The sequence below is a fragment of the Balaenoptera ricei genome, chromosome 11 (assembly GCF_028023285.1).
Source record: "Balaenoptera ricei isolate mBalRic1 chromosome 11, mBalRic1.hap2, whole genome shotgun sequence".
Classification (NCBI taxonomy): Eukaryota; Metazoa; Chordata; class Mammalia; order Artiodactyla; family Balaenopteridae; genus Balaenoptera; species Balaenoptera ricei.
Window position 1 is genome coordinate 23,955,097 of NC_082649.1, and position 26,421 is coordinate 23,981,517.

General features: G+C 50.5%; 2 protein-coding genes across 2 annotated transcripts; one reads left to right on the top strand and one right to left on the bottom strand.

Annotated features, from left to right (window-relative positions):
* Window positions 1-3,814: 3,814 nt before the first annotated feature.
* On the top strand, window positions 3,815-9,227 carry LOC132374356 (MHC class I polypeptide-related sequence B-like). The gene is given in 6 exon segments (XM_059937969.1): window positions 3,815-3,863; window positions 4,420-4,680; window positions 4,913-5,200; window positions 5,796-6,074; window positions 6,200-6,337; window positions 9,103-9,227. Coding segments are annotated over 6 exon segments (1,140 nt in total).
* Window positions 9,228-19,139: 9,912 nt separating this feature from the next.
* LOC132374542 (BOLA class I histocompatibility antigen, alpha chain BL3-7-like) lies at window positions 19,140-23,242 on the bottom strand. Its single transcript, XM_059938324.1, is given in 10 exon segments — window positions 19,140-20,000; window positions 20,154-20,201; window positions 20,342-20,374; window positions 20,805-20,871; window positions 20,873-20,925; window positions 21,044-21,319; window positions 21,947-22,222; window positions 22,411-22,680; window positions 23,002-23,101; window positions 23,103-23,242. Coding segments are annotated over 10 exon segments (1,230 nt in total). The 5' UTR covers window positions 23,205-23,242; the 3' UTR covers window positions 19,140-19,995.
* Window positions 23,243-26,421: the final 3,179 nt, after the last annotated feature.

Genomic DNA, 26,421 nt, shown 5'->3' on the forward strand with positions numbered 1-26,421 from the left:
TTTGGTACTTGAAACTCCAGAAATCTCTTTCCATCATGACTAACAAAACAGGTTTATAGTTTTCCAAGTGCTGCCCTTTGAAGAGGAAGTGCTTTGAGTCCAATCCAAGCCAATGCTTGAGGCACAAGACTCTGCAGTTTTCTGGTCTAGTTTGCTTGTGAAGAGCTGAGAATCGCCAGAGCATCAAAAAAATGGAAATGTTCCTGCAGATTGTCACCAGAGAGAGCGGAACTGATGGATGTTAGAAGATAATCCAGGGATGGGTCCTCAGCAGGGAGGAGAGCTAAAGGGCCAATGCAGGTGGTTACTGGAGAAGTTATCTAGATTGTTTTTAATGAGAGACATTTCTCACCTCAATGGGTTTCCGAATGAGTTTAGGTGGTGGAAAACATCATTAAAACAGAAGAAACATCAGTATATTCCAGGCCCTGAGAGTAATCCACCTACTTTTCCTGGATGAAGTCCCTTCTGAAGAGATACAGTACTCTCTTTTAAGAAGATGGGTGCAGAAGCCCAGGAATTCAACCCGGGGACTTCCCTGGTGGTCCAGTGGTTAAGACTCCAGGAGGGGCGTTAGCCTAAGGGGCCCCTGCGGAGAACCCCCCAAGGCAGCGAGCTGAGAGGAGGCCCCGTTTCCTCCTCCGTCATCCTCATCACGGCCTCACATCACAGCCTCAGCGACATGCCCTCTAGAAGCTGCCACACAAAAGATAAAATCCCCAGGTCCTGGGCCAGCACAGCTAAAACCCCTCAACGGCTGAGGGTGAGAGTGGAAGGAAAGAAAAGGAGAATAAGGAGAGCAAGCGAGAAGGAAGAAGGCACAGCGGCGAGGAAGGAGAAGCAAGTTGCAAAGGAACGGAGCAGAGCGGGTCAGAGAAACACTTGACCACAGGCCAGGAGGCGGCATCTCCCGGGGAGAAACTGCGCCACCCAGCGGTCCAGCTCCGCGCGGCTGCCAGGGCTGCTCCTTGTCCTGCCGTTTCTAGGCGGCGCTGCCCTTTCTGTGCTCCCGGCTACCGCCGCTGGTGAGTGGCGTTCATTGAGGTCCTCAGCCGGGAGCCTGGGGCGGTTTCAGGGTCCGGGTGGGATTCGGTGAGCGTCGCGGGGACCGTCTCACTGGCGGTGCAGCGGGGTGGGGAGTGGGGGGCGGGGTGAGGTCGGGGAGGGGCCGGGAGCTGCTCGGGGCCTGTGGCCACCACAGCACGTTCCCGCTTTTCAGTCTCTTTCCAACTCCCACCCTCTGCTCCCACTGCTGCACCCGCCCTCCCTGCTTTCCTCTTCCTCACACATCCCCGTCCTCTGACTCCCGTGGGTGGGAAGGCTGCCCCCAAGCTCGGGTTGCTCCCGTCAGAGGCGATCAAGGGCTCTTGGAGGTCCGACGCTCAGGCGGCCACTTCCCACCGGTGTGTTGGGCTCCCTCTTAGGCCCCTGAGCGCTGTCCTCTCCTCCTGTTCTCAGCTCTGCCCTCTTCCCGTTTCTGGCCTCGGGAATCGGGGAGCTTCCAGGCAGGCAGCGCTCAAGGGCCTCAGTCCTTGGAGTTGGGGGTCTCTTTCTAGTGACCAGGAGCTCTAGGAAGGGCCCAAGGGCCCTGAACCACACTTCCTACTGCTGTGGGCACCGTGGCGGATCCTGACTTTCACTGAGAGAAGCGACAAAATATGTTTTCACATGTTCAGATACAGGGAAGTCATTCTGGCTTATACATGAACTAAGTTGAATTTTGCACTAAGTAAATTGCCTCTTTGTGGCCTGTCAGACATACGTTGTACATCTGCTTTAATTATTAAAGGGAAGGGCACATTGACCAGAAGTAAAGAATGTCCATGTTAAAAATAAAGACTAAATGCCCCTCTTCTTGGGACTCCAACGCTGGTTCACCTTTGATGATAAGACTCCCTTCCCAGGTGCCAAGGCCATACTGTATGTGCTGTACGTGTACGTGCTGGTCTATTTTTTTTTTTTTAAACCTTGGAGAAATGTAGCTCTGAATTGCTTAATGTTCTTTGTTCGGACAAGTTATAAAACTGTGCTGAAGGGGAATTCCCTGGCGGTCCAGTGGTTAGGACTCAGCGCTTTCGCTGCCGTTGGCCGGAGTTCAATCTCTGGTCTAGGAACTAAGATTCTGGTGCGAGGCAGCCAAAAAACTACCTCCCCCCAAAAAAAACACCAACAAAAAAACACAAGTGTGCTGAAAACCCTGCTTCTCCAGAGCAGTTTCTCAGAGTTATCTGGGAAGCTGGCTTCCCGGCTAGTCCTTAATTTGGCTCAAATAAAACTCTCTGTTCTTTTTTTTTACTATATTTTATTTTTTGAATTTTTGAATTTTATTTTATTTATTTTTTTATACAGCAGGTTCTTATTAGTCACCCATTTTATACACATCAGTGTATACATGTCAATCCCAATCTCTCAATTCATCACACCCTCTACTCTTATTATAGATTGTTTATTCATTATTTTCACTGAGAGAAGTTAGGGTCTGACAGTTTTGGAGCCAAGGGATTCTTCCTGTGATTTCTGTGGTCTCCACTCCCCCACCACCACCAATGTTAATTCTAATTTTCTGCTGTGCACGTGTTCCCACACCTGATTCTCTCCTTGCCTCCTCCCCTGCCATCTCTTGCGCCCCTTCAGGATTTGCCCTCCCCCTCCCTGCTGTTCCCTCCTCTCTGCGGTTCTCTGATCCCTTCCTAGGGCATCCTCACCCTCATCCTCTCGTCCCTCATGGATCTTTACCTGCAAGGATCAGTCACCTGTATGGCTCCTACCTTCCCCCAGCTTTCACTAACCTTACATTTCTGGGGTTGACTTTTGCCCACACTCACTTTTGCCCAGTATGAATTCCCTACATCCCCACTAGTTTCATCACCAGGGGGAGCTGTGGTGATGGGCCTTGACGATAATTGTACCTTGAGAACAGTGAGCAGCCCCTGTGGGAGGAACTCTCCCCCCGTCTTGGCACCCATCCTCCTACCTCCGTCCCAGTGCATGCACCTGCTCTTGACCCTCGTTCACTGTGGGCCTTTCACCCAGCACTGCCCCTTCCCCACTCCTGCATCCCAAACGTCATTCTCTGGAGGCTTCCGCTCTCCAGGCCTCAGGTGCTGGACTCCACTTGCCCTAGTCCCTCTGCACCTACCCCCATGGCACCTTGCCCAGCTCCCACGCCTTGTCCACCTGCCGTGGGCCCTCACCAAGTTCTTATCAATCACAAGCCCCCTCTTGTGATGCCCCAAATCACCACCTCACCCTCACCCTCCCTCACCCAGAGCACCCTTCCTCTCCTGTCTTCACCCTAATCCAAGGTCCCCCAGAGTCACCCCTGAGGCATGCTCATCCCCTGCCCCCCAATCCAGGCCCTCACCACTGTCTCCTCTGCAGCCCCTTGCCCTTTCTCCCTCCCCAATAGGAATACTACCCTTGGTCCAATTGCCCACCTCCTTGGCCTTCACCACCCTCTCTTAGGTTCACTGACCCCAGTGGGCTCTCACTACCTCAACCATGTATCCAAAATCCTTGTTGATGCCACTTGGTGAGTTGGCCTTTCCCTACAGGGGGTCTTCCCCCAGCCCCGCCCTCCTGTGCTGGCTGCCTGACCCACACCCTCTGTGGAGGTGTGACCTGCCCCCAACCACTCCCACTGTGCAGGTCCCTCCCAATGTGCACCTTGGCTTTCCAGTTCTATTTTCTCTTGCCACCGCTCCTTCTAATTCTCCATGGCCCTTGGGCACATGGCACTGACTCAGGCCCCCAACACCCACCACTCCCAGGGGACACTGGCAGGTCCAGCCACCTCCCCACCTGGGGCCTCACCATGCCTCTTGCACTCTGGGCCCAGACCCACTGCTTCACCTCCACCAGGGGTACTGGCCCACCTTCCACTCTCTTAGGGCCACAGCCCAGCCCCTCAGGCCCCTCTGCCTCGTGCCCCACCCTCCCTTGAGCCCACCTCGTCCATGATGAACCTGCCCCACGGGCAGCAGCCCTTGCTCTCTGTCTCACCTGACCGGCCTCTGACCAGGGATGCCTCTGATCCTGGGCTGACACTGCCCCTCCCTCCCCTCTGACTCCACCTCCCCTCACCTGGTCTTCCTGCCTCTCCCTTGCCCCCTGCAGGCCAGCCTCTCCCCTTGGTCTCCTGCCTGGACCCTTAGGGAGCTGGTGCCTCCCTGTCCTGGCACTTGTCCTGAATGTTTGCCCATCTCCACCCCTCCCTCCACTCCTCAATTCCCCTCTCCTTCACTCCTCTTTTTCTTTTTTCCCCTGTGTTGGAAAAATTCTCATTGTGGTCCCTTGTACACGTGCATGTTCTGCATCCTCAGTCCTGGAGCAGGTCAGGACAGCAGAACTTGTCTGGTAAACATTTGATGTGCACTTGTTTCTGGAAAGCTGTTTCATCTGCGGTTCCCCCTTCCCCAGGATCACACAGTCTTCATTACAACCTCACGGTGCTGTCCCGGGATGGATCTGTGCAGCCCAGCTTTTTCGCTGGGGGACACTTGGATGGCCAGGCCTTCCTGCACTATGACCGTGAGACAGGCAGGGTAGAGCCCCGGGGACTGTGGGCAGAAGAGCTGGGAGCTGAGACGTGGGACACAGAGTCCAAGGACTTGACAGAGACCTGGAAGGACCTCAGAAAGCTTCTAGCAGAAATCCTGGCCCTGCAGGAGGAGAAAGGAGGTGAGAGTGGGGAGGGTCCGAGACTGCTGTGAGGCATTTCACTGGATTAGGGGGCAGGTCCAGAGGACAGAGGTCTGTGAGTTCAGCAGGGGGGTGGCCATGACTCAGCAGCACTGGGAAGACATGGAGGGGAGCAGGGAGGGAGCCCTCTGGCTGGAGTTTCTCACTTGGGTGGGAGGACAGAGGTACACGGGGACTGGAGGAGTCACTGCTGGGGTGGGGTGGGGTGCAGGTGTGAATTCCCTCCAGGAGATGGTGGGCTGTGAAATTCAAGAAGACAACCACGCCTGGGGCTTCAGGCTTCTCTACCAAGATGGGGAGCTCTTCCTCTCCTGTCACCTGGAGACCCATCGATGTACAGTACCCTAGTCGTTGGGTCCGACCTTGGCCATGGAAATGGAGAAGTCCGGGGACACAGATGGCTTTCAAAGCAAGTATTACTGGGCCCACGTGCAGGGAGAGCTTTGTGGAAGACTGCGGGGCTATCTGGAATCCTGGACAGGCTTCAGGGAGAGAACAGGTACTGCTCCTGGACCAGGGCCCTTCCTCTCCCCCAGACTCCTAGAGCCTCCACGCCCTGACTCTGCCCACAGAGACCCTCCCTGTCCTCTGGGTGCATATATGCTCTGTTGGCGTGGTGTCCTGCAATTTCCTGCTCTGTTAAATCCCTATAGAAAGATGGGCAGGTGGGGAGGGGAATGAACCACCCCGGTGACAATCATCCAGGGGAGCAGTGGGCCCTCTGACAGAAACTGTACCAGGGAAAGTGGGTGTCAGTCAGGAGAGGAAGGCCCTAGACTGGAGTGGGCCCCCCTGGCTCCCAGCCTGCCTGTCCCAGAAAGTTCCCTGCTGGTCCCCAGGAGCCCACCCCGCACGGCCCGCTCCTCAGCATCAACACGTGGATCCAAGAGAGTGAGGCCCCGTCACAGCCCCTCCTCCTGCCCGGCTAAAGGAACTGGGCCCCAGGGTGCAGAACAGACTTGGAGCAGGTCTGGGGTGGGCGAGGGCTCAGCCAGAGGTGGAGAGTGGGCAGCAGCAGCCCTGTTCTCTCCGTCTTCCTTAGAGGGAGCAGGGCTTGGCCCCGGGCCTCACTGGCTCTGTGCTTTCTCCCCCAGGGCCCCCAGCCGTGAACGTGACCCGCAGCCAGGACTCGGAGGGCACAGTCAACCTCACATGCTGGGCTTTCGGCTTCTTTCCCCGGAATATCTCAGCTGCCTGGTTTTGGGATGAGGAACCCATGAGCCGGGAAACCCAGCAGTCTGGGGGTGTCCTGCCTGATGGGAATGGGACCTACCGGACCTGGGTGACCATAAGGGTTCCCCAAGGAGAGGAACAGCGTGTCAAGTGCCACGTGGAACGCAGCGGGAATCACAGTGCACACCCTGCGCCCTCTGGTGAGCCTGGGGTGAGCCTGGAGGGGGTTGTGACCCTGGGAGGGTCAGAGGCCAGGGTCAGGGAGAGGAGAGCAGGCCTGTGGCTCTGGGGTGCCTGTGTTATATAGAATAAGGCCCTTTCTCAGGAGAGACCCTGGTGCATCAGAGTCGGTGGTGGACCATCCTGGGTATTGCTGCTGTGGTTGTTGTTATTATCATCGAGCTTTGTGTCCTTTGCTGCACGAAGAAGAAGAAGAAGACAGCATCAGCTGTGGGGAGCCCAGGTGAGAAATCTGGGCAGGGGGTGGGGATGGGAAGGGCTCTGCCTGGGATGTAGGGTCCCCCACGTGTCCCTCTGCACAGATTCAAGAAGATGACAAGCCTCTGTTCCAGGAGCTGGACACTGGGGTATTTGTGAAGGGAATGGGAGCCACGTCTGTTCTAACCCCTTGGTCCTGCCCAAGGCCAGGGCCAGGCTGGGGCCCTTAGTGTCCAGCAGGGGCCTCTCTTTGCTCTGGGTGAGACTGGGCGCAGTGAGGGTTTCAGCTCTCTGCTCTGTTCTCATCTTTTTCTGTCTACTCTCAGCTCGTCAGGCCTCATCTAGGGGTGATATGTTGGGTCATGTGCTGGTTGGGAGGGTCTAGGTGATCATGGATTGATTCAGAGGGAACCTGCAGTAAAGTGTCTGTGAGCTTGTGGGGAGGGGTTAAAAACTGAGGAGGAATTCAGAGGCCAGGCGATGGGCTTATCACTTCCTATCTGCATTTCTCTCCCCAGTTTTTCAGCCATCATTAAGAATCCAAGGAGCTACTGTATAGCTCAAGGAATTCTACTTAAGGCTCTGTGGTGACCTAAATGGGATGGAAATCCAAAAAAGGGGGGATATATGTATATGTATAGCTGATTCACTTTGCTGTACAGTAGAAACTAACACAACATTATAGAGCAGCCATACTCCAGTAAAAATTTTTTAAAAAGAAAAGATAAATATAAAACTTCAGTTTAAATAAATTTAGTTTTATACAGAAAAAAAAAAAAGAATCCAAGTAAAAGAATCATAATGCTCAAACTAGGGTTCAGTGGATGGTGCCAGAGCCCTGCCTGTGATGCGCCCTTGTGAGGCCCCACTTAGAGATGTTTTGCAACCTCTCCAAGTCCTCCTCCATGAACTGTCTTCTGAGTTTCGTTTCCTCTGGGTCACCCCCAGCCTGCATCCTTCTCAAGGTCCCATCACGTGCCCCCATGCTTGCTGGAATTTCCTTGCCCATAATATAGGGGAGTAGTGAGCAGATACCCCTTGACCATTTGGGGAGAGGAGAACAGCCAATCCTTGGACAACTGGGGTCACTGATTTTATCTCACCTCCAGGTTCTTTCCTGTCCAGCCCCTCGGGACACAGTCCAAGGGCTCTTTAGAGGAGGGCACTGGGTCTGTGTTCTGTGGCCTCACCCTGCCCTCCCTGAGCCAGTTCCCTTGCTCATGGTGGTCACTGCCCTGTAGATTTGGAGAACGGGATGGTCACATTGATTTCCCCATAATCAGGTTGCTTGAGGGGAGAGGAAAAGAGCAGCAGAGCTTTGTGTTTGGCAAAGAGCAAAGGCAGAGCGTGGAACAGTGAAAGGGTGGCATGTGCAGAGACTCAGCTCCTTCTGTTGATGCCACCTCTTTGTGTCACTGGCGTGCTTGGGGACGTGGTTTCTCATCCACGAGCCCAATTCCCTTATCATTTGGCCTTCAGCCTGGGCATACAGGGATGGTTAGTCACCCTGCCCCGCAGCAAGAGGCTCTGTCCATGCAGCACCCAGAGCAGGGGACCAGGCAGCTCTGTAGTTGCTCCTGCTCTCACCTGGGGCACCCCCGACCCCTCCCCACCCACCCCACCCCCAGGGAACATGAGTTCTGGTTCCGTTGAGACAGAAACGGTTGTCTTGTATGTCACTGGGGCATTTGCTGGGAAAACAGTGTGAAGATCATGTGCTAATTTCTCAAAATTACTTTTTAAATTTTTGATGTCCAATACAAATGTTTTTGACTTCAGATGGCAAAGCTCAATAGAATTTCCTCCAATACTGACCTTGTGGTGCATATTAAATGAAAGAGGAATTCAAACGGGGCGCTGCCTGTGGGAGGTGGAGGGTGGCAGTGGCAGTCCCAGGGTGCAGAGGGGGCCAGGTACAGCCTCGGGCTGGGGGTGTCCCCCCCATCCACATTGAGCAGCAGATCCCTACAGGAAGGGAGGGCGGCCTGGTTGAATCCCTGCCTGGAACAGGGCAGGAGGGACTGTGCAGCCTCAGCCTAGCAGCAGCACTTGGGGTGGAGTTGGGATTCCAGGAGCCGGTGGACCAGGAAGGAGGAGAGAAGACCAAGTGCACCCTGAGAGCCTGGGCGGGGAGTGAGGGTCGCGGCAAGGCCAGGCGTCTGCAAGCCAGGGGTGCTCCAGGGTCAGGTCAGGGGCAGGGCCTGTGGCAGCCCAGTTTTTCTAGACGGGGCTGCTGTCACCTGGGCTTCCCGATGGGCTTTCCAGTTAGGAGCTGCTGGCTCAGGGCTGGGGGCGGGCAGGAGGTTGCGCTGCAGGTGGAGGTCAGGGCCTGAGGTGGAGCCGGGCAGTGGAACAGGTGCTTGTGCAGGTGAGGAGGTCCGAGAACAGAGGAGAGGAAGGAGTTGTGTGTGTGTCCACTCCCAGGCCTGGAGGAACGCGGAGTCGGGACCCGTCTGTGACAGAGCCTCGCACTGTGTCGGGGATGGGTCCGGGCTTAAGGCGAGAGGGCTTTGGGTTTCCACTCCTGGATCTTGTCCTTTCGTCCTTCCGACCTTTGTCCCTGTCGTGGAAGGTGGTGGAAGCAGAGACAGGTGATGATATTGGGGAGTCAGGGGAGGAGTCCAGCAAGGGCTGGGCAAAAAGGGGGCAAAATAGGAGGGGTGTTTTCTTCCCTCAGAGAAGGACAGAACCTGACTTTGGAGCAACTGAAGGAGAATCTCTGAGGGAATAAAGAGCAAAATTCTGCAGCCAACTGGTCATTTATTTATTGGTTTTTCCTTTTCCCCAAAGCTGTTAGCCTACAAGACCTGGCTCAATGCCAGATGGAGCCAAGTGACCATAATGGCCTCAGACAACCGGGATTTCAGTCCTCGTTGTCAGACCCGGCGTCCATCATTTCTACTGTGGAAGCTTAGAATCTGCTGCCAGAGGCCTGAATTCAGCTCCCTGTTCTGGTCTTACTAGCACTTTCCCTTTTGTGTGTGTTCTATTATTTATCTTATTATTTTTATGTTTTATTTTATTTGTTATTTTTTTAAGGTGTAGTTGATTTACAATATAGCACTTTCCCTCCTTTTTTAATTTATTTTTTATTGAAGTATAGTTGAATTATTGAACACAATGTTTTGTTAATTACTGCTGTACAGCAGAGTAACTCAGTTATACATATATATACATCCTTTTTCATATTCGTTTCCATTATGATTTATCACAGGATATTGAATATAGTTCCCTGTGCTATGCAATGGGACCTTGTTCTTTATCCATCCTATATATACCCGTTTACATCTGTTAATCCCAAACTCCCACTCCTACCCTCTCCCACCCTGCTCCCCCTTGGCAACCACTAGACTGTTCTCTATGTCCCTGAGCACTTTCCCTCTTGATGCCTCAGTTTCTTCATCTATGAAATGAGAAAAACAGTGTTTATTTCCAGTTGTGGTGGGGACGATTAAAAGCATTCATATATGTGAGGTGATTGCAGCTGCACTACACTAGTTACTAACTCTATTTTTGTTTTTTTATGTTATAATAGAATACATGGATAATAATTCAATTATTACAAATAAGCTTTATCAGTAAGTTTCTTCACTGTGGCTTCTCCCAAAATGACTAATAGCAGATTTCTGGAAACTTGAGGTTCCCTTCACACCCTGTCACACTTGTATATGCATTACTTCATGTCTGCAATATCTATATAATTTCATATTAAAAGTTTTAATTGCTCTTTAAATGTACACGTCTGGTCTGTGTTTTATTTCACGTGTCTGGGAAGGGACAGCGAGTAAGATTCTGGGGAGAAGGAGGGGTCTATCTCACTGCCTTGACGCGGCACTAAAAATTCTCCACCTCTCTCTCCCCTCCAGCTCCCAGTGACTGACAGATTCACAGCAAAGCATAAAGGGCTGGGAGAAAATACACCTGGGGCCAGTGTTCAGGGGCTGACGCTGGGCGGGGAATCTCCCCTGAACAGTTGTAACCCTCATGTGATGAAGCAGAGCTGAAGGGTGATTATCATGGGAGGGGGACAGGGACAGGGATTTGGGGTTTCCTGATTATGAGGAATAGGGGTCAGTCTGCTTCTAGGGTGATGTGACTGCTGGGAACCCTTGGGCTGAGGTGAGAGAGTAAAGGAACCCAGAAGGCAGAGGAATCAATCAAGCATCAGCATCTCCCTCCATCAGTTCAGACTGATTTCTGCAGGGCAGATGGGGAGGTGAGATTTCTCCATCTGATCCTCAGTTCTTCCTGACTTCCGGTCTTGGGGCACACAGGTGAGTGATGCTCTTCTTGGTCAGGACAACCTTAGCCCCACCCGGGTAAAGCACTGCTGGCAGAGTGTACTAGGGGGCACCTCCCACAGACTCGAAGCAGCTGACAGGAGCGCTTTCTGCAGCAGGACCTGCCTGGAAGCAAGAGGGTAATGAGAGGCTCTAGTCAGGTACTGTTCCCTCCGTGCCTGGTTCACAGGGTGCCCAGTAAGGCAACAGGGATAGAGAATTCATTCATGCATCTATTTATCCAGATAGGTGTATACTGACGTATTCTTTCATGTTTTTTTTCAGGGTTGATGTCATTCACACACTTGTGGCTGCATGTTTCCATTCGAGTATTCTTGCATTTTAGTCAACTCTCAAGTGCCATTTGTTGTACTCAGTTGTCATTAAGCATAAACTTTCATACTCGTTCATTTTTGTGGTTTGTTTGTTTGGTTTTTTGCCGCACCACACAGCTTGTGGGCTCTTCGTTCCCCGACCAGGGATTGAACCCGGGCCCACAGCACTGAACGTGCTGAGTCTTAACTGCTGGACCGCCAGGGAATTCCCAGTGTGGTTAATTTAATCTGTAAATTAAGAGGTCAAATATCTGTGCTAGTTTTCTCATGAAATAGACTATTATTGTAGTCCTCTCTGATTCTTCTCAATTTCTGCCTTCCCAGAGGTGACCACTTTCCATATTTTTTAGCTGATTCTTTTGGCTTTTACTTCCAAGTCTCTAAACAAAATGCCTTGTTAGAACTATTGCTTGATTTTTCTGTCACAGCCACTGTCTGTCACATCACACAGTGGCTGATGCAATAGTTAATAGTCATTGCTTTCTTTCACACTTCCCATTCCTTCACTTTCCCAGTTTATTTATATAGTGATCATGTTTAGTTCATTCAGCTTTTTCTTTTGCGTGACTAATACACTCATATGTAAACTCTACTACTTCTCACTTTCTGCACAACCTCTTCTTCTCCCTGAGTTAATAATTGCCTTTGTTTTTGTCTGATTCTTTCCTATGTAGCTCTCATTAATTGAACTTTGATGTTTCTTCTATTTGTATGATTCTTTAAAGAAGTGAGGATACTTTGGGCATTCTATCAATTTTTCCTTTTTGGAGATAACCTCCTGGGCCCTTCTGATGTGCTCCCACCTGGACTGGAATCTTCTACATCTGGAGCAGAGCCACCCTCCCAGGATGTCCCTCCACCACCATCTGGGCAGCGCTTTAAAGTGCTGTGGATACTGTACAGCACAGGGAACTCTGCTCAATACTCTGTCATGGCCTATCTGGGAAAAGAACCTAAAAAAGAAAAAAAGAGTGGATATACGTATATGTATAAATGAATCACATTGCTGTACTCCTGAAACTAACACAACATTTTTTTTTTAAATTTTTACTTATTTATTTATTTTTGGCTGTGTTGGGTCTTCATTTCTGTGCGAGGGCTTTCTCTAGTTGTGGCAAGAGGGGGCCACTCTTCATCGCGGTGCGCGGGCCTCTCATTATCGCGGACTCTCTCGTTACGGAGCACAGGCTCCAGACGCACAGGCTCAGTAGCTGTGGCTCACGGGCCTAGTTGCTCCGCGGCATGTGGGATCTTCCCAGACCGGGGCTCGAACCCGTGTCCCCTGCATTGGCAGGCAGATTCTCAACCACTACGCCACCAGGGAAGCCCCCTAACACAACATTTTAAATCAACTATACTCTAATAAACATTTTTTAAAAATAAGTAAAGTGCTGTGGAATCACCTGAGCATCCTGCTAAAATGCAGACTGAGTAAGGATGTCAAGGATGGGACCTGTGAGCTTGGTTTTCTATCCAGTAAGTATGATGCTGATTCTGCTGGTCCATGGATGATAGATGAGGCAGAAAGAATCTCTCTTTGTCTTTCTCCCGCATTGTGTGTCCAGTTTTCTGTAGCCTACACCTTTCTCTCTTTTTTTAATATAGGTCTTATACATTTTTTTTTAAATAAATTTATTTATTTTTGGCTGTGTTGGGTCTTCGTTTCTGTGCGAGGGCTTTCTCCAGTTTCAGCGAGCAGGGCCCACTCTTCATCGCGGTGCGCGGGCCTCTCACTGTCACGGCCTCTCCCGCTGCGGAGCACAGGCTCCAGATGCGCAGGCTCAGTAGTTGTGGCTCAAAGGCTTAGTTGCTCCGCGGCATGTGGGATCTTCCCAGACCAGGGCTCGAACCCGTGTCCCCTGCGTTGGCAGGCAGATTCTTAACCACTGCGCCACCAGGGAAGCCCTGATACATTTTAATTAAGGAAGTAATGTGTTTTGTTTCTCAATGAGTTAGGCTTAATTAATTTTATTGTAGTAAAAAAACATATAACAGAAAATTTACCAGCTTAACCATTTTCTAGTGTCCAGTACAGTGGTGTTAAATATATGCACGTTGTTGTGCAATAGAGCATTAGAACTTCTTCATCTTGCAAAACTGAAACTTTATACCCATAGAGAGGCGGGCAGCTCATAAGTGTGCAGTGGATTTTCACCAAGTGAACATTGGGGTAAACAACACTCACATCAAGTATCAAGTAACATTTCCAGCATCCCAGGAAACCCTCTTGAATCCTATTCAGTCATAAAGGAACCTCCCCACCCCACCCCTCAGAGTAATCATTATCTTGATTTTTAACACCATAGGTAAGATCTGCCAGTTTCTGATTGCGAAGAATTATACAGTGGATGCCCCTCTGTGTCTGGCTCTCTCACCCAACATTATGTCACTGGGTCTCACCCCTATTGCTGTGTGTGGTTGTAGTTTATTTACTCTCATGGTGTTCCATTATATGAATAGACCACATTTCTCGTCACTCTGCTGTTCATGGACATTTGTGTTATATCCAGATTTTACAAATTGGGCCGCTATGAATAATATTTTCATATTTTGGCACACATATGCATGCATATTTATTGAGTATATAACTAAAAGTGGAAATGCTGGCGAGTGAATGTTTGGCTACCAGCAAAGACGTTTTCAAAGTATTTGAATCAATTTACTCTCCCACTAGCAATATATGAGAGATAATTAGCCCAAATTCTTGTCAGCAACTGATTTTACATGATTTTTTCATTTTAACCACTCTGGGCAATGTGCAGCCATGCCATATTATGGTTAATTTGAATTCCCCTTCTGACTAAAAATGTTGAGCAATTTTTCATGAATTTACTTGCCATGTAAATATCCTCAATAGGAAGATGGACTGGACTACTTGTTAATGACTGAATGGGACTCTAGTCATGTGTCAGCGTGTTTTAACTGTTATGATCCTTCTGCTCTAAGGGATCTGTGGTCAAAGACGGGATATCTGAGTGATAAAAGCATCTTTGGGGTGCTAGGGCGATGACTCTTGGCTGAAAGGTCCTAGAAGCTTCAGGATGGGGGCTGGTCACCAGAAAAACAAACCATGATCAGAGGGTTGGAACTTGCAGCCTCACTCCCTGACCTCTGGGGAGAGGGGGGCTGGAGGAAGAGGTCAGTCAATAATGGTCAATGATTTAATCAATCATGCTTACATCATGAAACTTTCATTACAAACCCTAAAAGGACAGAAATCGGAGACCTTCCAAATTGGTGAACACATCCACATGCTGGGAAAGTAGCACACTTCAACTCCACAGTGACTGAGGCTCCTACACTCGGGACCTTTCCAGACCTCGACTTAGGTACCTCTTCATCTGGCTGCTCACTTGTATCAATTATTATAGACTGTAATGGTAAGCATAGCATTTTCCTGAGTTCTATGACTTGTTCTACCAAATTATCAGACTTGGGGGGAACCCCTAGCTTTGTAGTCAAGTCAGACAGAAGTGCAGGTAACACAGGGACTTGAGGCTTGCAACTTGCTTCTGAAGTAAAGGCAGTCTGCGGCACCGAGCCCTTAAACCTGTGGGGTCTGATGCTAATTCCAGGTAGCTCGTGTCAGAATTGAGTTGAATTGTAGGACACCCAGTTGGCGTCTGAGAATCAGAGAATTGGTTGCATGAAGGAAAAACTCCCTCACCAGCTCACAAAGAAATTCAGAGTAAGAGTAATAAGCAAGTAAATCTCTACCTTGGATGTCATTTATTAGTCACTTGTTCTTTCAACCAAACCTGAGTGCCTACAATGTACCAGATCCAGTTCCAGTCTCAGAATTGAAATTTGACATTCTTTTACCATCCCTCGCCACCCCCGTACCTGATTAGGAGAATTCCTAGATTAGGAGAATTCCACACTAGAAGAGTCTTGGTAGGAGGCAGAGACCACCTTCCTCCATAAAAGAGGAAAACCCACTTTCTCAAACATTCTTGCAGGTGGACACAGCATGGAGCTCAGACCCCACCACTCAGGAGACCACATTTCAGGCTCTACTCAGGACGTGGTGACACAGAGAGGCTGGGACTGAGCAGAATGCATTTGGCAAGGCTGGTGTGAGTGGGAGTTACACAACCTCCTGTTGTCAGGAGCCGCAGTGACAGCCGTCCTCGCCGCAGGGTCCACGTCCAGCATGCGGGGCTCACTGTGTGAGCAGTGACATCTGTGCCCAGCAACAGGGGCCAATGTTCCTATGTGGGACCTGGCCTAGGGTGGACACGGTGGATTCTGATCCCGTGGAGCCTCAAGCCTGCTTCTGTTGCCTTCCCAAAATGATATGAGCCCCCATATCATATATATATGGTACTTTAGGCCTAAATTAGAAAAATTTTGGATCTCATTGTTTGCTCCAAGAGTGAGTGAGAACTCAGTCTGGAGAATAACTTCAGAGAGCAAGGATTTCATTATGCTGAACTGTGAACCACTTCCTAAGTCTTCCACCTGACTCTACCCCATGGTAGAGAGAACTACATGTATTTCTCAACATCACATCTCATAATTGACAATATAGGTACTCCCTTTTCATTCTGAAAAAAACAAACACTTTTAAATGTGGATTTAAGACCCTTCTCTGGCCACTCTCTTGTCACTGACCTTGGTGGTTCCCAAATTGGCTGAGCACCAGGATTGCTTGTGGGGCTTCTTACAAAATGCTCAGGCCTCTCCCCAGGACCACCTTCTCAGAATATTAGGCACAAGACCAAGGAAGAGCTTATTCAGCAAGTCCTATGTGTAAGGCTGATGCACAACCATGTGGGAATCCTGGTCTACGAACGTTCTTGCTACTAAAAGTGTGATCTGGGGACTTCCCTGGTGGTCCAGTGGTAAAGAATCTGCCTTCCAATGCAGGGGACTCAGGTTCAATCCCTGGTTGGGGAACTAAGATCCCACGTGCTGCGGGGCAACTAAGCCCGCATGCCACAACTAGAGAGACACCTGCACGCCACAACAAAGAATCCACGAACACCAACGAAAGATCCTGCATGCTCAGCGAAGATCCCACATGCCACAACTAAGACCCAATGCAGCCAAAAATAATAAATAAATAAATAAATAAATAAATAATTTTGAAGTGTGATCTGAAGACCAGCAGCATCAACACCAACCTTGCTATAAACCCAGAATTTCATGCTTTCTGACTTCCTGAATCTTAAAAAGATGTCCAGGGGTTTCCTGTACAAAGCAAAGATCAGACTCCCGGGTCTCTGGGCCTTCTAGACGCGGTGCCAGAACCACGCAGTCTGCTCAGCTGTGTGATCTGATCCGATCACATAGCGCTGGGGGGTCCGGGGTTCAGTCCTTGTTCTTCCTCTTCTACAGCCATCACTCCCTCCCTTGGAGACTTCATCAGTTCTCAAGGCTTTAAATATCATTATGTGGCATCGCCTCCCAAATCTATTTATCCAGCCCAGACATAGCTCTTAAACTCCAGACTCATTTGTCCAACTGCTAATCCAACTACCTGGCTTGTATTTCTAATAAAATCTCAGCTCCAACATCTCTTAAACCAAATGCCCATAATGCCCCCTCTCCCCCAAAAAATATGCTCCTTCGTCTTCCCCATCTCTGGTGAGAGTAATTCCCTCTTTCTACTTACATAGTCCAAAATTTAGGGTGTCCTCCCTAATTCCTCTTTCTCATACCCCAGATTTAATCCTTTAGCAAATGCTGTAAAGTCCACCTTCAGAACGTGTCCAGAATCTAATTATTTCCCATTACACCCACCGCTCACACCCCAGTCAAAGCCATGGCCATCTCCAGCCTGGACACTGCACTAGTTTCCCACTGCTTCCCTAGGGCCTCACTCCATCCTTGCCTCCCAGTTCAGCAGCCAAAGTGATACTTTTAAAGGTGAAGTCCAATGGAATATACTCAGCCATAAAAAAGAATGAAGTAATGTCATTTTTAGCAGCATGGATGGCCCTAGAAATTATCATACTAAGTGAAGTAAGTGAGACAGAGAAAGACAAATATCATATGATATCACTCATATGTGGAATCTAATTTTTAAAAAAAGATACAAATAAACTTATTTACAAAACAGAAACTTAACAGATATTGAAAAAAACTTATGGTTACCAAAGGAGAAACGTGGTGGGGAGGGATAAATCAGGAGGTTGGGATGAACACACACACACTACTATGTATAAGACAGATAACCAACAAGGACCTACTGTATAGCACAGGGAACTCTACTCAATATTCTGTGATAACCTATATGACAAAAAAAACTAAAAAAGAACAAATATATGTATATGTATAACTGAATCACTTTGCTATACACCTGAAACTAACACAACATTGTAAATCAACTATACAATAAAATTAAAATATTTTTTAAAAAAATAAGGACTTCCCTGTTGGCACAGTGGTTGAGAATCAGCCTGCCAGTGCAGGGGACACAGTTCGATTCCTGGTCCGGGAAGATCCCACATGCCGCGGAGCAACTGAGCCCGTGAGCCACAACTACGGAGCCTGCACTCTAGAGCCCAGGAGCCACAACTACTGGGCCCACACTCCGCAACTACTGAAGCCCACGCGCCTAGAGCCCACGCACTGCAATGAAGGGTAGTCCCCGCTCGCCACAACTAGAGAAAGCCAGCACGCCGCAACAAAGACCCAACTCAGCTTAAATAAATAAATAAATAAGAGAGATAAAACCTATTAAAAAAAAATAAAGAAGTCATACCATGTCCCTCTTCTGCTCAAAACAATCTTATAACGCCCATCCCACTCAGAGCAAAAGTCAAAACCCTTCCAGCATCCTCCAGGCCTTACGTGGTCTGGCTGTACCTCTGATCACATCTCAATTAATCTCTGCTCCTGCCATACTGGCCTCCTCACTTTAACCGGAACACACAGACATGCTCCTGCCCTGGTGCATTTGCCTGGAAGTTCCCCCTGCCTGGAAAGAACCTCCCCCAGTGTGGGGGATTATTCCTCATGTCCTTCAAATCTTTCCTCAAAGGTCACCTTCCCAGTGAGGCCCACACTGACCGCCCTAGTAAAATAGCCATTTTCCCTGTCCCCATACTCACACTCTGGATAACCTTCTCCACTCCATCTTTTCCATTGTACGTATCCCCTTGTAACAGAACACTTTCCTTATTTACTATGCTGATAGTATATAGTCTGTTTCTTCCCACTAGAATACATGCTCCACAAAGCCAGCAATTTTTTTGTTTTAACTTCAGTGAAGTTTCCTAGATGCAAAACATTGTGTCATATCTGGCACACAACCGGTATCAGCTGAGTGAATAGTCAACGTAAAGCACCTCCCTATTCTAGAGACAGCATCTTTACTAATGTGACCTCAGGCCAAATGCTGTTTTGTGGCAGCTACAGCACAACATCTACTCACAATGACATTAATGCTGCCGGTATTTTTCTCACAAGTGCTCTTCTCCCCTTCCCACCAACCAACCCTCCTCCGCACTGCCTCACACAAGTATATTTTTCTTTTCAGAAAACAATGATCCTTGACTTATGGGTCCTATTTTCCAACCAAATATAAACCTAAATTAGACTCTGCTTTATAAATCCATGAGTTTGTACTGGAGCCAGCACTGGGATTGCTAGAGCTAAGGGCAGGGAGAGTGGCGAGCAGAGCAGATTTCTGACAGGAACTTATCTAAGATGAGAAATTATGGTTTCCTGCCTTTCTGCTAATTCCAGAATATGCATCCTTTGAGAAGGTTGGGGGAAATATGGAAAGAACAATCAAACCCTAGAAGGAAGGCAGGAGCTAGTTGAATCTGAAAATCCATCTCTGGACACCACAGACTCTCCAGTGTGCAGGGGCAGCCTTGGACCTTGTGGGTACCACTGGCAAAATGACTCCTCCAGCTGTCAGAGGTGGGGGACACCCAGAGGAGAATAAGACACAAACTCAGGCAAAAACCTCTAAAGAAACAAAGAAACAACAAATAACACCCAAAAGATGGGGGCTGAGGACTGGACACAGGCCTGAGCAGAGGCTGACCTGGTGACTTCCTCTGAGATCACAGCTCCTGGTGGGACAAAGTTCTACTGAAGGGACAAGGACAAAGGAGCTGAGAAGATGTGACCAGGAGTGACCACATCAAAGCCCACGATGCAGTGAGCACGGAGTGGGCACAGGCCGCGTCCACGCTCGGCTCCTCACAGCCTCCTCCTGTCCCACCTGCAACAGACAGAGCACAGCAAGCACACGGATTCTGGAAGGTTCTCAGTGCTTCCATTTATTTCCTCTCTCAAACCTTAGGAATCCTCACCTTTATTATCCCATCAACCCCTGATGGCATAAATAACAAAAAAACAAATTCATATCCTGATTTTTTTTTTTAAGGCACAACATGATTATATTTTAATACACAACCAAAATACAAAACACCATAGTAAATTGATGGCAGTAAAACATGGTATTTCATTCACATTGCATGACAAATTGTTAACATCCTTAGTCATAAATGAGTTCTTAGAAGCCAGTAACAAAGACATTGATATGCCAAGGGAAATTAATTAAAAAAAAGAAAACAGAAGGAAACGAAATAACAGAAGTAACTAGTAATGATTAAGCATATATGAAGATGACTAAGCTGAACAATAACAGAAGAAAGCAATTTCTTTGTAATATCATATTACCAAAGATTAAATATCTAACATTTGTACAGTTTTAGGAAAAAGACCAAAATAAACAAACACTGGGGGACAAGACCGATGAGGACCCATCTATATAGTAGGGGGAGATCTGTAGTTTGGATCCTGATTTTCAATAGGATATGAAACACATTACTTTTCAGCGCAAAATGAAGTTAAGACAAAGATGGAGATGGCCCAGCCCCACCTCTGTTCGGTCAGGAAAGGCCATCAGGGAAGAGAACACAGGCCAGTGTGGGGAGGGGTCGTGGTGGGCAGCGGTGGGCCAGGCTCCCCACCTTTTCATTTTATGCTAACAGGAACATAGACACATTCAGATGACTTTTGCAGAAAGTCAGAAGATCCTGAAGTCACAATGCAGGGGTGGGATGCGGAATCCTGCATCACTCAGTCCCCACAAGGCAGCTGTCTCAAACTATAAAAGAAAATAATCATGAACAAATTCAGGGCAGTCACATAAGTGCTGACCTTCCCACATGCTCAAATGTCCCACTCAAAGAATCCCCATCTCCCAGGGCATCCCCTCTGCCCCAACCCTCCTCCCAATCTAGACCCTCCAGAGCCTCACCCTTAGGAAGCCTGAGAGACACATCAGAGCCCTGGGCACTGTCACTGCCTGGGGGAGAACAAATCCAGGACGTGGTCAGAACCCACAGGAGAGAAACTAGAGAAGGAACTTTAGGAGGGTGAGCCCCCCATGGCCTCCTCTCTGCACCCTCACAAGGGTCTCAGGAATCACACCCCCTCCACACTTACTTGCAGCCTGAGCGTAGCTCCTTCCTTTTTCACCTGTAAGAAGAAAACATCACGTGAGAGGCCAGGGAGAAGACAGAGTCATGAGACCCTAGAGGAACCGCCTAGTCCTGGACCCCAGAGGACTTTCCAGAACTGTAACCAAAAATCCAGGACAGGATCAGGAACACGAAGAAAGGAGATGTGGGGGGACTGGACCAGCTGCCCTCCTGGGAGTCCGTCCTCAGCAGGCACCTTCTCCTCTGACCTGCAAGCGCTGAGAAACAGGCCCCCAACTGGAATTATGAAGGTGAAAAATCTCTCTTTCATTTTCACATGTACTTTACAAAAGGGTAAGTGTCAGTACTCAGCTCCAGACTCCACATGTGTGTGTAGGGTACTTTCTAGTAACGAGGGAGGCAAACTTCTACCTGGGCTTGAAAGCCCCCGGTGAGACAAAACTCAGACCCTTCCCTCCCGTCCCTACCTGACTGCTTCTTCCTCCAGATCACAGCTCCAGACACCATAGCTCCAGTGACCACCAAGAGAACCAATGAGCCATGGGCCAACAATGAGGCACATGCAGGGGACGGTGGGCTGAGGAGGTTCTGTGGAGGAAAGGGAAGGGGCCCTGACCTCAGGCTTGAATCCCGACCTTGCTGAACGTGTCCAGAAGGGCTCCTGTTTTATCTGAGAGGAAGCTCCACCCCTCATGTCCCTCCTTACCCCATCTCAGGGTGAGGGGCTCCTGAAGCCCCTCGTGCTGCACATGGCACGTGTATCTCTGCTCCTCTCCAGAAGGCACCACCAGGGCTGCCCGCTTCTGGAAGGTCCTGTCCCCTGAGAGCCTGGTCTCCACAAGCTCCATGTCCTGGGTCTGATCCTCCCCATCACGCTGCCAGGTCAGTGAGATCTCCTCAGGCTAGAAGTCCAGTGCCCAGCACCTAAGGGTGACCTCATGGTCAGAGATGGGGTGATGGGTCACGTGTGTCTTTGGAGAGTCTGAGGAGGAAGAATCAGAAAATTCACACTTTGGGTTACCTTCATGGGCCACCGAAGCAGCATCATGTGACCATCCTGAGAATGGACAGCACAACAGGTTTGAACAGAAGAAGCAAAAACACCAGACACCAACCTGGACTCCTGGGTTTGGGAAAATCTCCCAGTCCTTGGAAAGTTCTGGAGTCAGGGTGAAAGCCAAGGTAGAAGCCTCCACGTAAGGCGGAATGACTCCACGTAAGGCAATGGTCCTCACTTTGGTGGAGGCTGAATGACTCAGAAAAGCTGGAGTCAGGCCTCCTAACATGTTCTCAGGCTGAGAACGGGCCTTGAGAGAGAAAGTCATGGTTCACAAGATGGGGGTCAGGGTCAAAGGGCGCCGCTGGTCAGTTATTTCAGGGATGGTTTCCGGCTTCTTTCCCAAAGAGACTGGATTCCTTAACTGTCTTTCAGAGAAGTGAGGCCACCGGTGAATCATTGTCTTGTACAGAATATGAAAACCTGGGCGGATTCCTCCCTCTCCCGACAAGAAGTTGGGGCGCTGTTCCCACAGGGACCCCATTTCCTCCCCTTGTGGGAAGCCAGCTCCAGCCCGAGGGGAGACCAGGGAGGCCCCGCGGCCCCTCGTACCTGCGCGCTGCAGCGTGTCCTTCCCGGTCTCCAGGTGTCTGCTGAGCCCCTCCACGCAGGTGCCCTCCAGGTAGTTCCTTTCTTTCTCCGCAGCACCGGCCGCCTCCCACTTGCGCTTGGTGAGCTGAGCCGCCGCGTCGGCCGCGGTCCAGGAGCGCAGGTCCTCGTTCAGGGCGATGTAATCGGCGCCGTCGTAGGCGTCCTGCCTGTACCCGCGGAGGAGGCGACCGTCCGGCCCCACGTCGCAGCCGCACATCCACTGGAAGGTGTGAGACCCTGACCCCGCCCCGACCAACCGCAGCGATTAAACCCAAACTGAAAATGAAACCGGGTAAAGTCCCGAGTCGGGGGGCCGGGCGGGTCCCGCAATGTTGGGGTGACCCTCGGACCCGGAGACTCAGGGCAACGCCGGCCCGTCCCTGGGGATGGGGGTCGTGACCCGGACCCGGGCCCGCGTCGCTCACCGGCCTCGCTCTGGTTGTAGTAGCCGAGCGCGGTGTGCAGGTTCACTCGGAAAGTCTGTGCGTCGTCCTTGGAGATCCGCGTCTCCTCCTCCCAATACTCCGGCCCCTCCTGCTCCATCCACGGCGCCCGCGGCTCCATCTTCGGATTCGGGGCGTCGCTGTCGAACCGCACGAACTGCGTGTCGTCCACGTAGCCGACGGCGATGAAGCGGGGCTCCCCGCGGCCGGGCCGGGACACCCCGGTGTAGAAATACCTCAGGGAGTGGGAGCCTGGGGGCGGGGAGGGGTGACACCCGGTCCGACCCTCCTCCCGGCGCGGGTCCCGGGTCCGAGGTGACGGGGCCGGGAGTGGGGAGGGGGCGAGGGGCTCGTGAGACGGAAAAGGTGTGGAGGTCGGAGAATGGCCGGCACCTCGGGGGGAGAGAAGAGGGGGCGGGAAGCCAGGGAGGGACAGGCGGGACCGGGGTGAGGGGGCGGGTCTGGGCCGGGGGCGGCGGCGTGGCTCCTTCCCTGGGAGTCCTGCCCCCCCCGACCCCCGGGGTCCCCTCGCTCCTCCCCGCAGAGGCCGTTCCCTCCCGACCCCGCACTCACCCGCCCAGGTCTCGGTCAGGGCCAGGGCGCCCGAGAGCAGCAGGAGGAGGGTTCGCGGCGCCATGACCCGCATCCCCGGGGTCTGGGGAGAAACTGAGTCCCGGCGGGTCGGTGGAGATTTTATAACCGGGAGCCGCGGGGACGCTGATTGGCTTCTCCAGAAACCGGACACGCAATGGGAGTGAGAACCGGGGTCGCGTCATGAGTGTGTCCAGGCAGGAGGGCCCGACACAGGTTGTGAGAGAGAAAGTGAAACTCGGGGAGACGGGGAATCCCCACCACGGAGCGTCCCCGCCCCAGAGACCGCCTGACACCCTGAGAGCCTGAGAGCCTGGCCCTCCCGGGACCTGGGACTGTGCCTGGCCCTGCTCCTTCTGCTCAGGGAGCTCTTTGTCGCACTGTCTCCCTGAGTCCTGGCCCGGGGACTGTGTAGTCAGCGATTTTCACAACATTGTGGTCAGAATATTTATACAGTCTTACAAACTAGTGACGACCCCAAAGATAATTTTGTTTATGTGGATACTTCTATCGATATTTTTCATAGTAGAAATAATACAGTTTAAATTTTTTTATTTAGAATAATATTAATAACCCATGCATTTAATGTGAAAAAATAATTATTTCCCCAAATAAACACGGTACTGCGAACAGTGGAGCTTTTTACATTTTTATATTTTTGCAAGTCTCTTTCTTTTCTGTCTCATAGAAGACCATTGGATTTTCATGTTTACTTCTGCAGTGAGTCCATTATTTTGATTGAAATCTATGAAAATGAAAAGGCCCACACATATGTAGGAGTAGTATTTTTAATAACCTTTTCAGGTAATTATGTAAGTTCTTTTTTTTTTTTTTTTAATTTATTTATGGCTGTGTTGGGTCTTCGTTTCTGTGCGAGGGCTTTCTCTAGTTGCGGCGAGCGGGGGCCACTCTTCATCGCGGTGCGCGGGCCTCTCACTATTGCGGCCTCTCGTGTTGCGGAGCACAGGCTCCAGACGCGCACGCTCAGTAGTTGTGGCTCACGGGCCCAGTTGCTCCGCGGCATGTGGGATCCTCCCAGACCAGGGCTCGAACCCGTGTGCCCTGCATTAGCAGGCAGATTCTCAACCACTGCGCCACCAGGGAAGCCCCTATATACCCTTTATATGTGGAGAATGTCACTTCATCTCTGTGGTCTTCTTCCCCAAAACCCAACTCGAATAGTGAGGCATTCTACAATATCCCTGAGGAGTACTCAAAACATCAAGGTCATCAAACACAAGGGAAGTCTGAGGGACTGTCACAGCCAGAGGAGCCTGAAGGAGACATGATTGGGACTTAATATAATATGTCTTTGATAGGATCCTGGATCAGGAAAAAGAAAAACTAATGAAATCCAAATAAATTCGGGTGTTTTTAGTAATATTGTATCAATATTGCTTCATTAGCTATGACAAATGTATGATGGTGATATAAGATGTTAACACGGAGAAACTGAGTGTGGGATATACAGTAACTGTCTACTAACTTTGCTACTTTTTTGTAAATCTCGAACTATACTAAAATTAAAAAGTATATATTTTTTCAAATATCCACCAGAAACAAACAGGGAGTGGAAGAAACAATTATTGACTTTGAGTTTTCCAGGGTGTTTTCATGAATGAGGTGGAGAGAGGAGTTGTGGAGAGAAAAGATGGAAACCTCAGACACAGCAGGGCTCCAGGGTTCTCCTCTCCTCCAATCTCTGCCTCACCCCCAGGAGCTGCTCAGACAGCATCTTCATCCCCCATTGCTGTCCAGCCTCCAGGGCAGCCATCTCTTTCTGACAGACCACAGCCCATCCTCTCCGGCGCTGTGCTGAATAGGAGAGAGCAGAGTGCTGGCGCCCCCGTGTGGCCACAGTGCTGATGACCGGACACCTGAGCTCCCCCTTTTTTTTTTTTTTTTAATTTTTTAAATTTATTTATTTATTTATTTATTTATTTATTTATGGCTGTGTTGGGTCTTCGTTTCTGTGCGAGGGCTTTCTCCAGTTGCGGCAAGCGGGGGCCACTCTTCATTGCGGTGCGCGGGCCTCTCACTATCATGGCCTCTCTCGTTGCGGAGCACAGGCTCCAGACGCGCAGACTCAGTAGTTGTGGCTCACGGGCCTAGTTGCTCCGCGGCATGTGGGATCCTCCCAGACCAGGGCTCGAACCCGTGTCCCCCGCATTGGCAGGCAGATTCTCAACCACTGCGCCACCAGGGAAGCCCTGAGCTCCCCTTTGACCTCCTTACCGGGGACCTGCCCAGGGTCTCGTTGGGCTCCCAGCAGCAGGCCAGGGCTGTGCACACAAGTTGGCATCCCATCCAGTGTCAAGTTGAAGTTTGAATTGTTACCCAAAATACACGCTGACAGGGACGTTTTTCTCCCCATTAAATGACTAAAGAATTTGGCCTCAGGGAGGATCAGATCTCAAGGCCATAACAGCTGGTTCCCAGGTCCAGGGTGGACCTCACAAACATACTGGGTGTCCTCAGCCTCCTGGGGTGGGACCTTGAACCCCAAGTCCCTGTCACTTCTTCCGGCTGCTGACAGGGTTATAGGCTCTTCCTCCAAGGAATCAACTCTGGAACCTCCATCCCTAAGATGGGGTGGAAAAGGGGGCGGAGGAGGAGGGAATCCCCAAGGTAACAGCCTATGAAGAAGTGAGAAGTGAGGAGAGGGAGGAAACAGTGACATTAGGGGATGGAGGCCAACAGGAGTGGAGGGGGAGGAATGAGAGAGGAGAGGGGCAGGACGGGTCACTCAGTGGACACGTGTGTGGGGAGGGTGGGGTCTGTGTGGGGAGTGGCACAGGGGCTTCTGGCCTGGGCGCTGGTAGAGGTTCTGTTTTTCACCTGGATGATAATTACACAGGTGTCAGCTCTATATTTTGCTGGTAAATTATACTTAAGTTTTAGGTATTTTCCTGTCCTTACAGGTATGGTATAACTCAGATACACATGGAAGAGGGGAAAAGAGAAAAGGAGAGAGGGGAGGTGGTTAAAGGAATTCCTCTCTTCCAGAGAAATAACCTCACCCCCAGTCCTCACTCCACCCCACACACACATGATGCTGAGGGGCAGCAGGGAGACTCAAGGAAGGGAGAGTCCGTCCCAGCTCACAGCCCGGGGCTACTTGGACATCGTCTCCCTGTGAGCTAAGACAGCGGGGACCACTGTGCCAAAAAGACTGGCTAAAGACCTTTGGAAAAAGACCTGCCCAGCTGGTGGCCATGGAGGTGGTTCCTGGAGAGCAGAGGACAGGACGTGGACTGGAGCCTGGAGACCACAGTGGCGACAAGGAGATCAGCCATGAGTCTGGGCCCAGGGGTCCCCCTAACATTTCCCTGAGACGCGAAAACGACCTCCCCCCTCCCCAGACCTCCAGGACCCAGGCGTCCCAACACCGTACCCAAGGAC